This window comes from Carlito syrichta, unplaced genomic scaffold (assembly GCF_000164805.1).
Source record: "Carlito syrichta isolate Samal-C Ts95f unplaced genomic scaffold, Tarsius_syrichta-2.0.1 Scaffold73074, whole genome shotgun sequence".
Taxonomy (NCBI): Eukaryota; Metazoa; Chordata; class Mammalia; order Primates; family Tarsiidae; genus Carlito; species Carlito syrichta.
In genome coordinates, this window is record NW_007017170.1 from 74,203 (window position 1) to 90,461 (window position 16,259).

Below are 16,259 nucleotides of genomic sequence, written 5' to 3' on the forward strand. Positions count from 1 at the left end.
TCTTGCCAAGTTGTCCAGGTGGGTCTCGAACCCGCGGGCTCAGGCAATCCACTCACCTCAGCCTCCCAAAGGCATGGGATTACAGTCTGAGTCACTAAGCCCGGCTTGACCACACTTTTTAATGAAATAGTGAAAAATGAATCACTTCATATTAAATAGTATAATGTTGTTATTATAATGAGGAAGTTATGACAAAAAAATAAATTGTATATCTTTTTTTTTGAGTTGGAGTCTCGCTTTTTTACCCAGGCACACTTACGGCCACCCCAGCATTGATCTGCTGGCCTCCGGCAATTCTTCCACCTCAACCATCCAAGTAGCTGAAGCTACAGATGTGTGCCACCACGCCTGATTAATTTTTTATTTTTATTGTAGTGATGAGGTCTTGCCAAGTTGCCTGGGCTGGTCTCGAACTGGCGGCCTCAAGCAATTCACTCACTTTGGCCTCCCAGAGTGCTGGGATTACAGGCTGAGCCACTGAGCCCAGCCAAATTGTATATCTTATATTTTTCTAATATGTGGTAATGTGTGAAACAGTCACCGACATACACTGCAGGTTCATTAATACATATTGTACAATAGGAATTTGTTGGACATCTTTCACCTGGTATTTTTCTATTCGAGCAGACAATGCAGTCTCATTTTCTTCCTCCCACATGAATAATATGTAATTTATTGTCCAGTCTGTTGTTCTAAGAAGATGTGGAAGGATGGACTTGTGATTCCTAAAAACCACTTCTCAACTGATCCATCATATCTCAGTATATAGTTCATCTCTTTATTTGCTTTTTTATGTAATTTGAGTGGAAAACTTCAAATAAAATAGATTTTTGAAAAATTTGTGCTTGAATAAGTTTGTCCTGTATAATCACCAGCAATCTCTTTATGTCCCCTCAGAGGGGACATCTGATGGTTTGCTAGATTTACCATGTCTCTTCTGAGGGACATAAAGCGATTAAAGTGCAAGTGCAAAGGGTTAAAATATTGTAGGCCTTTTTCTACTCAGATGAAAAATGCTTATGCTAATTCATTTGCTGCTCAAAGGAGGATGAGAACACATCTCCAGAGAAGCATTTTCTAATGTCTTAGAAGTGCAGTGTACTTACCAGAATTCTGATCCTTTTTTTTTTTGAGTTGGAGTCTCACTCCTTCGTCTAGGCTGGGGTGCAGTGGCACACATGCTCATGGCCACCCCAGCGTCAACCTTCTGTGCTCCAACGATCCTTCCACCTTAGTCTTCCAAGTAGCCAGAACTACAGATGTGAGCTACCATGCCCGGCTATTTTTTATTTTATTGTAGAGACGAGGGTCTGGAATGCAAGGGCTCAGGCAGTCCACTCGCCTCAGCTTCCCAAAGTTCTGGGATTACAGGCTGAGCCACTGAGCCCAGCCAGAATTCTGATTCTTAAAAGTTGTTTTGAGAATATGGGTGTGTATTTGCATTGAACGACTGAAAAGCAATTCAATAAAATATTAATAGAGATTTCCTTTGATGATGAATAATGAGTGGCTTTACTTTTCTCCTTTACAATTTTTATTGTTTTCTGGTTTTTATATTTATATAATCAGAAACTTTTTAAAGAAGTTCTTTTGAGTACAACAATTCTTATTTATTTTAGATTTTCTTTTTTTTTTTTTCCAAGTTGGAGTGTCACTCTGTCGCCTAGGCTGGAGGGCAGTGGCATACTCACGGCCACCCCAGCATCGACCTGCTGGACTCTGGTGATCCTTCTGCCTCATCCTTCCAAGCAGCTGGAACTACAGACACACGCTACCATGCCTGGATAGTTTTTTATTTATTGTAGAGATGAGGTTTCTCCAAGTTGCCCGGGCTGGTCTCTAACCCGCAGGTTCAGTCAATCCTCTTGCCTCGGCCTCCCAAAGTGCTGGGATTACAGACTGAGCCACTGAGCCTGGCCTATTTTCGATTTTCAACAAATACTTTTGGTGTTTAAATCAGCTTCTATAAAGCAGAAGAATCATTGTCATACTTAGGCTGTTTACCTTGGTTTTGTAGAGAATATATTTTTCTCTCAGGGAAATTTTTTTTTTTTTTGAGTATTGGTCTCACTTTCTCACTCAGGCTGGAGTGCAGTGGCATGATCACCATTTATTCAGCCTGAACTTCCTGGGCTCAGGTGATCCTCCTGCTTCAGCCTCTTGAGTAACTGGAACTATAGGTGTGTGCTACCATGCCTGACTAATTTTAAATTTTTTGTAGCTCTGAGGTCTCACTGTGTTACAGAGGCCAGTCTCAAACTCCTGGGCTCAAGCAGTCCTCCTACTTCAGTCTCCCAAAGTGCTGTGATTACAGGCATGAGCCACTGTGCCCAGCCAGGGAAATGTTTGTAATGCAATAGCTTTACTCTCCAAGGAAGGCCAAGTGAAGTAGTGAAGTTGTTGTCCAAGTATGATGCCTCGTGGTGACCTGAACATCTGATTATATGGAGCAATTTGAACTTTAAGCTTTTTGTCTTAGTTGGGGACCTGGCCTCATAAAAATAAAGTTTACTGATTTGTTATATAACTTAAATTCATTAAACAAAAAGCAGTGTCATTATTTCCTGAACTATGTAAAATACAAATTATTAGAGATTCATCTATAGACAAATTTATTAACTTACCCAGTCATCATATTTGAAACTCCACCTAAATAGTATGTTTGTGAAATCTAATACATAGAAAATAACATACTTACCCTGGAATGAATTTGTTCTATGTTGATTTCTTCCTTTCAGATTTGGAAATAGTGGGATTTATCGACATAGCTGATATTTCAAGTCCCCCAGTTCTGTCCAGACATCTGGTCTTACCTATAGCACTTAACAAAGGTGAGTTTTCTTCCTATTCCAGTAATACACATGAAGCATCTTATCATGTAAAGTTATTTTTGAATGTTAGATAATAGGATAGCCCATTTTGCAGGATTTAGAGGAAAGGAATAGTTACAGAATTGGATTGTAGAAAAGAGAATGTTGCCTAATGTACCAGAAGAGTAATTCTGCTTTACTCGGTGGAAAACATTTTGATGCATATTTACTGTGTGCAGATTTGTGAGTTTACAGTGGAGGTCCTCTTTAGAGAGGTGGAAGCTTAGTCCCTCAACTAGGGCTTGGCCTTTCCTAGTAGGAACATGCCGATAACACCACAGTGGTTATCAGAAGGTTGCTTGATAAATGTGGACATCAAATGCAGCTTCATAAGGGAAGAACCGCACTGCTCTCTATTCTACTAGTGTCCAGCACAACATGTAGCAGATACTCAGTAAATACTATTGAATGAATGAATGAATCCAGTCTCTCGTGAGTCTCATTGTTGCAGAATATACCTCTCTAGAAACTATGAAGTCTTGTCCCCAAATTCAGCATCTCTTTGGGTAATGCTGGTCTATTTTTCAAGGAAGGCATGTGGTGTGGTGGTATAGAGCAGGAGCTCTGGTCCCCTACTGACTGCAGGTTCAAATCTCAGTTCTACCACTTAAAATTCTCTTTTTTTTGTTTGAGACTGACCATCTACTTTATATATACCAACTTGCTCCAAGAAGTGTATGTAATCAATCAAGTTTACACTTCTGTGTTTCGGTCACATTCCCCTCATGCCTGGTTATCTCAGTTGGAGTATTGGATATTGCACAGCCACTCAGTCACATGTTCACAGGCAGAATCCTGACATACACCTACAAATGAATTTATGATCACTGTCTTCATAATGTACTTTATTGTTCTCAGAACAACCAGATTTCCCTTATTGCTAAGGTCATGGGGGACTTCTGCTTGTCAGCAAAGAATGTGAGCAAAAAGAAGCATTTATGTAGGGGAACAGTAGAAAGAAAAACATGGAAAGGCAGAATAGGGCCACATGAAAGAGCTGTTGGATGCCTCACTAAACTGGGCTGATTCTTCCCCTTGAATCAAAAAAGCTTTGGACACAACTGAGCAGACGTGTGTGTTCTGAAGGACATTAATTGTAGGAAGACTCATTTGTCAGCAGAGGACATGGAGCATTCCATGGGAGCTCACAGAACAGTCATTATTTACCATTCCGACCCATAGCACTTACTGCCTAAAGACTATCAGAGCACAGGCTTGCTGACTCTCTACATATGGCTCTTTTTTTATTTTATTTTTTTTTGAGTTGGAGTCTCACTCTGTCACTGAGGCTATAGTGCAATGGCACACTCACGGCCCCTGCAGCCTCAGTCTGCTGGGCTCAGGTGGTCCTTCTACCTCAGCCTTCCAAGCAGTTGGAACTACAGGCACACGCCACCATGCCCGGCTCCTTTTTTTGATTTATTGTAGAGATGAGGTCTCACTAAGTTGCCTAGGCTGTTCTCAAACCCATGGGCTCAGGCATTCCTCTTACCTCGGCCTCCCAAAGTGCTGGGATTATAGGTGTGAGCCACTGTACCCTGCCACATCTGGCTCTTTTTAAAGGGTGCCTGGACCCTCCAGTAGAAAGCGACTGAGCTTCTTAGTGGAACTGTGAAAACAGATTTTTGTGTATGTAGCAGCTTTACTGAGATAACATTCACATACCACTTATTCATCCATTTAAAGTGTGTAATTAAGTGTGTTTTATTGTATTTACAGTGTGGAGCCATCACTACAGTTTTAGAACTTTTCTATCACCCGCTAGCCCTCCATCTTCCCTTGTCCCAGACAATCACTAATATCCTTTCTGTCTCTATAGATTTGCCTATTCTGGATGTTTCATGTAAATAGAATTCATATGATATGTGGAAACTGGTTTCTGTGTGGACATTGGAAAAGTGGAATAAGTTTTTTCTACTTGTTATAATGTTCCCTTGCAACTCTGCACACTTTCCCTTCAAGAGGTTTTTACAACTAATCCCAGTCTGACCTGTTTTTGTTTCCACAGAAGGTGATGAGGTGGGCACTGGCATCACTGATGACAATGAGGATGAAAATTCAGCCAATCAGATTGCAGGAAAAATACCCAATTTTTGTGTCCTGCTCCATGGTAGCCTAAAAGTAGAAGGAATGGTGGCGATTGTTCAATTAGGGTAGGAAACTTGGTTTACATTTGGCTGAATAAAAGGGAAAATCAGTTTACAAAGAGAAGTATTCCACAGACTTTTCTGTCCTAGTTTCTTCCTCTTTATCCTATCCAGGATTCCTGGGTTCCAATTATGGCAATGCTCCTCACTTGCTTAGGATTTTTTTTTTTTTGAGACAGAGTCTTACTCTGTCACCCAGGCTGGAAGGCAGTGCTCATAGCCACCACAACCTCGACCTGCTGGACTCAGGCGATCCTTCTGCCTCAGCCTTCCAAGTAGCTGGAACTACAGGCATGCGCCATCAAGCCTAGCTAATTTTTCTTGGTTTATTGTAGAGATGAGGTCTCGCCAAGTTTCCCAGACTGGTCTTAAACCCCTGAGCTCAGACAATCCTCTCACCAACTCGGCCTCCCAATGTGCTGGAATTATAGGCTTGAGCCGCCGTACCCTGCCACTTGCTTAGGATCTTAGGCAGGATCCTCAGACTCCTTGTCTATAAGATGAGGGAGTAGAACTAAATGAGGACACTGGTGGCACTGAGCGTTTTACTGTGTGCCAGGCATGCCTCCAGGCACTTTACATATATTAATGTACTTTTAATCCCTCCGGCAACACTACATGGGGAGTATAAACATTGTCCCCATTTTACAGGTAAGGAGACTAAGGCTTAGAGAAGTCACGAAACTGGCCCAAGGTCGTACAGCTAGTAAATGAAAGAGCCAGTCTTCTTACCTGTGCATTCTGACCCCAAAGCTTATATCATAACCACTCTGCTGCCTTCTCCCTGTGAGGAGGGCCCTTCTAGCGTGTATATTCTGTTCAGTCTTTTTTTTTTTGAGTTGGAGTCTCACTCTGTTGCCCAGGCTGGAGTGCAGTGGCATGCTTATGGCCACCACAACTTCTACCTGCTGGGCTCAGTAGATCTTCCCGTCTCAGCCTTCCAAGTAGCCGGAACTGCAGTCATGCACTACCATGCCTGGCTAATTTTTGATGTATCATAGAGATGAGGTCTCGCCAAGTTGCCGGGGCTGGTCTCAAACCTGCGAGCTCAGGCGATCCACCCACCTCGGCCTCCTAAAGTGCTGGGATTACAGGCTGAGTCACCGAGCCCAGCCTGTTCAGTCTTTTGAAATCTGCAAAGCTATTTACTTCCCTTTCCATAATACCGAATGTTAAAAAAGAAGAGATAATGATTAGCTCTGGCCACCACCTAGGGTTGACTAGTGCAAAAGATCAAGACTTAGGATAAGGGAGAAGCATGATTCTATTTCTGCTGCAGTTAAAATTGGCTGGTCCTGGACCGGGTGCAATGGCTCAAGCATGTAATCCCAGCAACTTTGGGAGGCCGAGGCAAGAGGATTGCCTGAGCTCAGAGGTTCGAGACCACCCTGGGCAACTTGGTGAGACCTCGTCTCTACAATAAATCAAAAAATAAGCCAGGCCTGGTAGTGCATGCCTGTATTTCCAGCTACTTGGAAGGCTGAGGCAGAAGAATCGCCTGAGCCCAAGCAGGTCGAGGCTGCAGTGGCCATGATTGTACCACTGCCCTCCAACCTGGGTGATAGAATGAGACTCCAACTCAAAAAAATAGAATAGAATAGAACAGAACAGGCTGGTCCAAAAAGGAATGCAGCTCTTCTTATTAGGTATTAGTCCACTGTATTTCTTGGCACCCAAGCCTCTTGAGTATGAGATCATGGGCCCCTTGGAGAAGCTGAGGTTCCTAGTAGCTGGAACTACAGGCTAGCTAGTTTTTTATTTATTGTAGAGACGAGGTCTCACCAAGTTGCCCGGGCTGGTCTCGAACCCACGGGCTCAGGCAATCCACTCACCTCAGCCTCCCAAAGTGCTGGGAATACAGGGTGAGCCACTGAGTCCAGCCTGTTTTTTCTCTTTCAAGACTGCTTTTGATCTCCATATACAAGAGGGGACCCCCAAAAAACAGTTTGTTTATAATAATTGTGTATTTATTCTTGCATGTTTAAACTTTAGTCACTTTCAAAGCACTCTCCATCTGATGCAATACACCTACTGAGACACTTTTTCCATTGCTGAAAACAGTTTTTGAATTCTTTACTTTGGTTGCCTTTTAGTGCTTCTGCCATTTTTTGTTTCATCTCTTCCACATGGGCAAGATGTTTCCCTTTGAGGACTTTTTTTTCCTCGGGGCGTCGCTTGGGATGAGATTGGGTGAAAAGGGAGGGTGGAGCATTGTGGGCAGTTGCTCTCTTAAATCACTCATCATGAAATGGTCAAACACCTTGAAATTGAAAAATTAACTGAAGCCAAGCACAGCTTCTGATAACAATGCTAGCTGGTACACAGATGCCGATGGGCTTCTAGAACATTTACCTAGCTGGGGAAGCCTGTACTACAAGGAGCTCACCCTTCAAAAGATAATTTCATTTTTTGGGGGGAGTTCCCCCTTGTACACATACTTTTACCTAAATTGTCATAGATATCCCAGAAGAATGAAACTATTAGGGGACAGTGCTATGCATTTTCAGATTTAGGATTTGACTTTGGTAAAAGTAGTATGTCTGATTTCAAGCTAGATGTGTTTGATCTGACAGTCCCAGGTGTGATGTTCTTCCGTCTTCCATCTTTGTCTAGTTCTGAATGGCATGGAATGCTCTACTCCCAGGCTGACAGCAAGAAGAAATCAAACCTCATGATGTCTCTCTTTGAGCCTGGCCCAGAACCTCTTCCATGGCTCGGGAAAATGGCACAGTTAGGTCCTATTTCAGGTATAATCCAGACCAGATTCTGCTTTTCTTGACTTTGTTTTCATTCTGCTGTTCTGAATGTCTCTGACAGCAGCCAGAGAGCTGGGGGTGTGCTGTGGTCACTGATGATGCTGGGAGTATGCATGGAGAACCGGGAGAGTGTGATATTTGAACTCCTGCATTTTACAGCATTTGGATGACTTTAAGTAAATACAAGCTCTTTAGCTGCTTAGAGTGAAAGCTAATCTTTATAATTTTTTTTCTTAAAGTATGGTTTTCAACCCAAGTAGTTTCTTTCGTTCCTGGATAATATAATCCCTCTTCCTGAGACTGCCTTACTGGCACCTTCCTGGAACCTCTAGCCTGGACGACAGAGTGAGACTCCAACTCAAAAAAAAAAGAAGCTCCAGCCTTGGGAAAGTGCAGTCATGCACTGTGTAATGACATTTTGGTCAGTGGACTACGTTTATGACAGTGGTCCCATGAGAATAATAATACTATATTTTTACTATACCTTCTCCATGTGTAGATATATTTAGATACACAGATACTTCCCATTGTGTTGCAGCTGCCTACAGTATAACAGGCAGCAGCCTGCTGTATAGGTGTGCAGCCTAGGAGCACTAGGCTACACCACACAGCCTATGTGTATAGTAGGCTAGACCATCTAGATGTGTGTGTCAGTCATGCTATGGTGTTCACACACAATAAAATCACCTAACAATGCATTTCTCAGAACAGATCCTTGTTGTTAGGGGACATGAGACTGTGTGCAGATTAAGGTGAAAGGAGATCCGAGGACCAGACTCCTAGAGGGCACCAGCTACTGGGCCATGGAAGTGGGGGCTAGCAAAGGGAAACAGGAAGGCACTGGTAGATGAGGGAGGAAGATGACATCACAGAAGAGTAGGGAGACTCCAAATGTGCCTGCAGTGTCTCACATAGGTGTGCCAGGCAGCGTCTGGGGAATGTCTTTGGCCACTGAGCCCTGGAGAAGATCTTGTTTGCATGTAGGCCTAGAAGCTAGATCGGGGCTTGGCAGGTTTTTTCAGGAAAGGGCCCATGGCCAGTGGGACACTGCAGGCTGAGTGTCCTCTGCTATGCCGTTCTGCTCTGACGCTGCAGCACAGAAACAGCATAGGCCATCTGCAAACCAGCATTAGTGACTGTTCTGGAAATTCACTTATGGACACTGAAGTCTATATTTGGTATAATTTCAGCTGTCATGAAACATTATTCTTTGACTTTTTTTCCCCTAGCCATTAAGAAATATAAAAACCGGCTGGGCTTGGTGGCTCAGCCTGTAATCCCAGCTCTTTGGGAGGCCAAGGCAAGTAGATTTCCTGAGCCCGTGGGTTCGAGACCCACCTGGGCAACTTGGCAAGACCTCATCTCTACAATCAATCAAAAATTAGCTGGGCATGGTAGCGTGTGCCTGTAGTTCTGGCTACTTGGAAGGCTGAGGCAGAAGGATCACCAGAGCCTGGCAGGTCAATGCTCAGTGCTGGGGTGGCCATGAGTATGCCACTGCACTCCAGCCTGGGTGACAGAGTGAGACTCCAACTCAAAAAAAAAAAAAAAGAAAGAAATATAAAAACCACTCTTAACTGAAAACCAGGCAGCATGTTGTGGTTTGCGAGTCCTTGAGTAAGAACTGAGGGGCTGGGGCTTTAAGGCTTATAAGGAACAGATGTGGTAACTTTGGTTCTAAATAAGACAAAAAACTGAAATTGCTGAATAAAACTGAGAATGTGAAAGGTCTGTCCCCTCAGCAAGAGGATAGTGAGAAAAATTCCACCCATTGTTTCTACCTGGTTCCCCTAGATATAAAGAAATGTTAAAGTTCCCTGTGAACAATTAAAGTCCAAGTCTAGCTGGGCATAGTGGCACATGCCTGTAGTTTCAGCTACTTGGAAGACTGGGACGGAAGGATCACTTGAGCCGAGCAGGTCGAGGCTGCAGCAGCTGTGAGCGTGCCACTGCCCTCCAACCTGGGCGACAGAGTGAGACTCATACTAAAAAAGCAAAAAACAAAGCCCAGGTCATGCACCCTGCAAATTGATACCACCTATTTTGGAGTAAAGACTCCAAAGCCAAACTGCAAAAACTGGTTCTAGGCTAATAAAACCCATGATGCAACCTCAGAAGCTAATAAAATGCACTGACTCTGTAGGAATACCTCTGTAAAATACCCTTACCCTGTCGGAATTCGTCTGCAACCCCAGGCAAAGGACTTCCCCAGAAGAAACATATTCCCACTGAAGATAAATGTGTGGCTTTAAAAAAAAAGCTTTAAAATCGTGTGAGGAAATTGTCCCTTGTGAAGGAAGGCCAGGAAGAGAATTCCCTGAGAGCTTATGTGGAGACTGTGGAAGGACTATCTTGATGACAGAGTTCCAAGAGGACAGAAGAGGGCGCCATGAGCCCAGAGTCACTTGTGCTTGGCAGTGACTGTACAGCAGGGCCTGTGTAGCACAGCTTCAGGTGGGTGGTCAGCCTGGATAGAGTGGAGGAGCTGTGAGAGATGAGGAGGGAGGGGGGACTGGCAGCGGGGAGGAGAACAAAGGGAAGCACCCAAAGGAGAACAAGGGTAGAAGATGCCATCACGTGCAGCCTGTGCATGTGGAAAGCAGCACTCCTTGTTCTTACCCTTCACTTAAACCAAAAGTAAGCTCACTGGCTCACAGGCTACACTTGCCAGTTTAAAATACTGGTTTTATAAATAGAGGTTTTCATAAATAAAGTTTTATTGGAGGCCAGGTGCAATGGTTCATGCCTGTAATCTCAACATTTTGGGAGGCTGAGGCAGGAGGATTGTTTGAGACTAGCCTGGGCAACATAGCAAGACCCATCTCTACAAAAGAAAAAAAAATTAAGTTTATTGGAACCTCATTCATTTATATATTGTAAGTGAATACCTCTTCTCTGCTACAGTGACGGAGTTCAGTGTGATGAAAACCCTGTGACCCATGAAGGTTAAGTATTTGCTGTCTGGCCCTTACAGAAAAAGTTTGCCAACCCTCTGCCTAGACTATTTCACCACAGATGCCTGTTGTGATCTAAGATGGGAGGGTTGCCTCCTTTCTCAGCTGCTTCCAACCAAGCAACAGACTTGTCACACTACTCCATTCAGACTGAACTGCTGTGTCCTCCTGGGGTCTGTTCCACTTTCAGCAGGGATGACAATAGCTGATATCACACTGAACTGAACTTTGTGTTAGGCACAGTGCTGGACACAGTGAAATGTACTGCCTTATTTAACTCTCACGGCAGCCTTCTGAGGTTAGAATTGGCATTATGGTAACAAATAGTTAACAATAAAACCTACCTAGAGGGTTATTGAGAGAATTATTGAGGGAATGAATATAAAGTGCCTGATACACAGTATATGCTGATACTGCTGTTTTCATTATTTTTTTTAAAGCAAAATATGCAAAGTAGCGCTATTGCTTATACCAATTCCTCCTACTCCCAATTCTGTTCTTGGAGACAACCACTTTAACACTTAAGTGTTTCTTTTGATATTTATTTACATTTCTAAATAATACAAGTATTAAGCTGTTTCTTGGGGCTTTTTTCTTCTGTTTTGAAGAGTGATTGTTGAGCTCTCTTACACCATCATCTTCTCAATGTGGTTGTGATGTTCTTTTTGGTCAGATCAGAATCCAATCCTTGTTCGATGATGTCAGTGTTATTTACAGCCAAGCCCTGTGCATTCCACGTTACATTGCCTTTGTTTTGTACCTTTGTGTCCCCTCATCCATGCCCAGTACTTTTTTTTTTCTTTGCTTGTCTCCTATGCACCTCTCACTGATTTCTCCCTCAGCAAAGCACATTCTTCAGGCCTTTTGTTAGTTTTCTTGTCTCGTCTTCCTGCTCTGCTGTGGACTGGCCATTCCAGGTCTGTGGCGTGAGTGTCATCCGAGTCTTCCCCACCCACCTCTCTGTGATCTCCTGTTTCATGACTCCTCCTCAGAAGAGAAGAGAGCACATGGGAAGCACATGTTTTGAAATCTTGTATATTTGGAAACATGTATATCTTTATTTTATCCTTTTCCCTTATGGTGGTTTCACCGAGAATTGAGCTTTACATTGGCAGTCATTCCCTCAGAGTTTTGAAGCTGCTCTGTTGTCCCTTCTGGCTCCAATATTGCTCCTAGGAGTCTGACACCACGATGTCCAGAAACCTTTGTCCTGAGCTGTATCTTGCCTGCAACCCCACGAGTGTCTTCCTTTCACCCTGGTATTCTGTATTTTCGGGGTGATGGACATACTGTAGGTTTCTTCACTCATCTTGCAGGGCACACAGTGGACCCTGTCCACCTGGCGAATCATGCTCTTCAGTCCAGGACACAAGTCATTTCTTTGCTTGTCTCTCTGTATTCTTTGTTCTGCCTTTCTGGAGCATAATATTGGGGGTGTGTGTGTGTAATTTTCTATCATTTCCTACTTGTTTTTCCATTAAAAATTTTTTTTTCTGGCAGGACATAGTGGCTTATCCTGTAATCCCAGCTCTTTGGGAGGCCAACGCGACAAGAATGCCTGAGTCCAGGAGTTTGAGACCAGCCTGGACAATATAGTGAGACCTCATCTGTACAAAAAAATAAATTAGCCAGGTGTGCTGGTGTAGACCTATAGTTTCAGCTACTTGGAAGTCTGAGGCAGGAGGATCGCCTGAGCCCAACAGGTCAAGGTTGCAGTGGTTGTGAGTGTGCTATTACACTCTAGCCTGGGCAGCAGAGTGAGACTCCAACTCAAAAAAAGTAAAAATTTTGTTCTGTCTTCTGTAAGGTATTTTCACATTTACCTTGCAGCTGTTCTATTTCTTATTTCTATGATCATATTTCTTATTTCTGAGTCTCCTGTTCTTTTTTCATTAATATGATACTTCCTGTCTGTTAAGCTAGTTATCACATCCAGGCTCCAATTAAAGACAGTACAGAATAGGCTCTGATTAGATGCTGCAGTGTTTGATACTGATCCTGAGTGCTGTGAGGCACAAGGGTCAGAAGAAATCACTGCCTGCCAGAAAAACTTGGGACAGCTTCATGGAGGGTAGGATCGGGTCAAGACCTGGAAGGTAGATCGACTACTGAGCAGACTGTTGGTTAGGTGGGGGAACAGCAGTGTTGATGGTAGAAGTGTTGGTTGCAGAAGCAGGCCCAGTGGTATCCCTGATGCCTTTTGTAAGTCCAGCCTTTTTGAGCCTGGCATCCTCATCTCTGACCAGATTAATGATGCTTCCTCCTGAACACCTGTCAGTGTCCAACACAGTGGGAACTGAATAAATATTTCTATTTTTTTTTTTTTTGAGTTGGAGTCTCACTCTGTCACCCAGCCTGGAGTGCAGTGACACACTCATGGCCATCATAGCCTCAACTTGCTGGACTCAGGCAATCCTTCCAACTCAGCCTTCCAAGTAGCTGGAACTATAGGCAGACGCCACTATGCCCAGCTAATTTCTTTAATTTGTTGCAGAGATGAGGTCTCACCATGTATCTGAAACTTGTAGGCTCAGGCAATTCTCACCTTGGCCTCCCAAAGTGCTGGGATTATAGGCGTGAGCCACCGTGCCTGGCCTTATATTTCTTATTCTGTATGTTCCTTGAGGCCAAAATGTGTCTTCTAGGCACAATTCCTAGCACAGAGCTTGCCACATAGTGGGGTCTTACTATAGATAATGAATGAATAAGTGAGTGAATACATGAATCATGTATAGATAACGAATGAACAAGTGAGTGAATACCTGAGTGAACTATTTACAGATAGTGAACGAATGAGTAGATATATGAATGAACTATTTACAGATAATGTATTCACTCCCGGCCACCGCAGCCTTGACCTGCTGGGCTCCGGCGATCCTTCTGCCTCAGCCTTCCAAGTAGCTGGAACTACAGGCGCGTGCTACCATGCCCGGCTAATTTTTTTATTTATTGTAGAGATGAGGTCTCACCAAGTTGCCCAGGCGGGTCTTGAACCCACGGGCTCAGGCAATCCACTCACCTCAGCCTCCCAAAGGCATGGGATTACAGGCTGAGCCACCGAGCCCTGCTTATATATGTGTATTTTAAATGTGTATCTTACTATTGTATGTATTTGTTTTGTCCTCTGGCCTTAATTTATAAAGCAGACACATGAGGCCTGTTTCTGTGAAAACGTGGAGCTGTTTCCATGCAGGTGGCCTCTTGACTGCTGGGGCTCCTACATCAGTGCTTTCTGTTGCATAAGGCTGACTACAATGGGTAGATTTTCTTAATTAACACAGTAATGGGATATAAAAGATAGAGTGATTCAAAGAGCATCTAGCCTAATTGGAAATGTAATTGATTGTGTTTTGCCAAATGTTGTTTCAAAAATGTCTTTTTCTTTTCAGATGCTAAAGAAAACCCCTATGGTGAGGATGACAATAAGAGCCCATTCCCCTTGCAGCCCAAAAACAAACGCAGTTATGCCCAGAATGTGACTGTCTGGATCAAACCCAGTGGCCTGCAGGTGACACTGCCATTGACATGGCTTTCCTGGGGACAGGAGGGGCATGTGGGCAGACAGGCAGACATTGGATTTGATTTTGCTTTCCTTTGATACTTAGTAATTAATTTACTTCTAATGTTTGTCATTATTCCAAAAAGGATTTGAGATGCCCTACAGTTAAACACATATATAGCAAAATCATTTTTTTTTTTTTTTGCAAAATTTAAAGCAATAATCATAGAGAAAGAAGACTACTGTGCTGGGAACCCAGGGCTAAATGATAATTGCATTTGAGGAGTTTGGCTCTGATCTTCCTGCTACCAAGGTCAAAAAAGAAACACGTTGGGTTATTCAGTTGTTCTTGTCTGTGAGGTCTTCTAGAGAGGCTCCTTCCTGTGTTGAATTTTAATATAAAGTTTTCACACGTTGAGGCACTAAAGAAATAGTGGGCATTGTCTTCAACAGCAGTTTTGGAAAAGATGTAGAAGCCTTCGTATGGTAATTTCCCTACAGTAGAGCCCAAGCCGTTACATTGTAATTCCACAAAAAGTTTCCTAGGTAGCTAAAATAGCATAGTTAGTTATCAAGGAAATCTGCTTTTAGGCAGGTACTTGGGACATTTCTCCTTCCATTGATGTAAAGTTACTTATACCTGGTTTTGAAAATTACTTCTTCAAATGTTTTTCTCCTTTGAGTAACTTTATTTACATTTGTTCCTCCAGTGAGTCTAGCCTCAGCCTACTGAGAAGAGGTGGTCGGGCCCTTGGACCACAAATGTAGCTTCTGTGGGCTGCAGAGTCTCTTTTTTTTTTTTTGAGTTGTCGCCCAGACTGGAGTGCAGTGGCCACTCCCAGCCATCGCAGCCTCGACCTGCTGGGCTCCGGCAATCCTTCTGCCTCAGCCTTCCAAGTAGCTGGAACTACAGGTGCACGCTACCATGTCCGGCTAATTTTTTATTTATTGTAGATATGAGGTCTTGCCAAGTTGCCCAGGCAGGTCTCGAACCCACGGGCTCAGGCAGTCCACTCATGTCACCCTCCCAAAGCACGGAATTTCTTTGAGCCCCTTACCATGGAGACTGAACCACATCCTTCTACGGCTCAGGGACAGGGCTACTTCTTTGTTGAAAAGTCAGGGTCTTTTCCCTTCCTGCTGTCCTTTGGCCCTAGCATTTCCTTGTCAGGAGGATGATTAGAACCTCTTCCACCACCAGTGTTAGCTGAGTTTTTCTTAAGTTATTTTTTAAATTTTGTTTTGGTCCTGGGTGTATTTTTCTTGTTCTGCTAAACTACACATAACATAAAGTACCTTCATCAGTTTTAAAGTGCATAATTCATTGGCTTTTAGTACACTCACAGTGCTGTGTAGCTGTCACCACTGTCTAGTTCTAGAACATTTTAATCCCTCCAAAAGGTAACCCTGTACCCAGTAAGCCAGTCACTCTGTGTTCCTCTCTTCTCCCAGGCCCAGCAACCACTAATTCACTTTCTGTCTCTATGTATTTACCTATTCCAGATATTTCCTACAAACAGAATCATACAATTGATGGCCTTTTGTGTTTGGCTTCTTTCACTTAGCATACCGTTTTCTTTTTTTTTTTGAGTTGGAATCTCACTCTGTCGCTCAGACTGGAGTGCAGTGGCTGCTCCCAGCCACTGTAGCCTTCCAAGTAGCTGGAACTACAGACGTATGCTACCACGCCCAGCTAATTTTTTGATTTACTGTAGAGATGAGGTCTCGCCAAGTTGCCCAGGCGGATCTCGAACTGCGGGCTCAGGCAATCTGCTCACCTCGGCCTCCCAAAGTGCTGAGATTACAGGCTGAGCCACCAAGTCCGGTGCATACTGTTTTCAGGGTTTATTCATGTTGTAGCATGTATCAGTACTTAATTCCTTTTTATGACTTAATAATATTTATATATATATATACACATATTTTATATGTTTATGTCATATTTTATACAGTTGATGGACATTAAGATTACCTTTTGACTATTGTGAATAATGCTGTTATGAACATTCATGTACAGGTTTTTGTCTGAACAC

General features: G+C 43.3%; 1 protein-coding gene across 2 annotated transcripts in view; it reads left to right on the forward strand.

Annotated features, from left to right (window-relative positions):
• INTS14 (integrator complex subunit 14) overlaps window positions 1–16,259 on the forward strand; it is a 35,392-nt gene that overhangs the window by 14,556 nt on the left and 4,577 nt on the right. For both annotated transcript variants that reach the window (XR_002481626.1, XM_008053104.1), the window contains 4 exons: window positions 2,739–2,831; window positions 4,879–5,023; window positions 7,631–7,764; window positions 14,117–14,235. Coding sequence is in view for 1 of the 2 variants with exons in the window: in XM_008053104.1 (XP_008051295.1) it covers window positions 2,739–2,831; window positions 4,879–5,023; window positions 7,631–7,764; window positions 14,117–14,235 (491 nt within the window). In the remaining variant the exon portion in view is untranslated. The remainder of the gene's footprint in view (window positions 1–2,738; window positions 2,832–4,878; window positions 5,024–7,630; window positions 7,765–14,116; window positions 14,236–16,259) is intronic.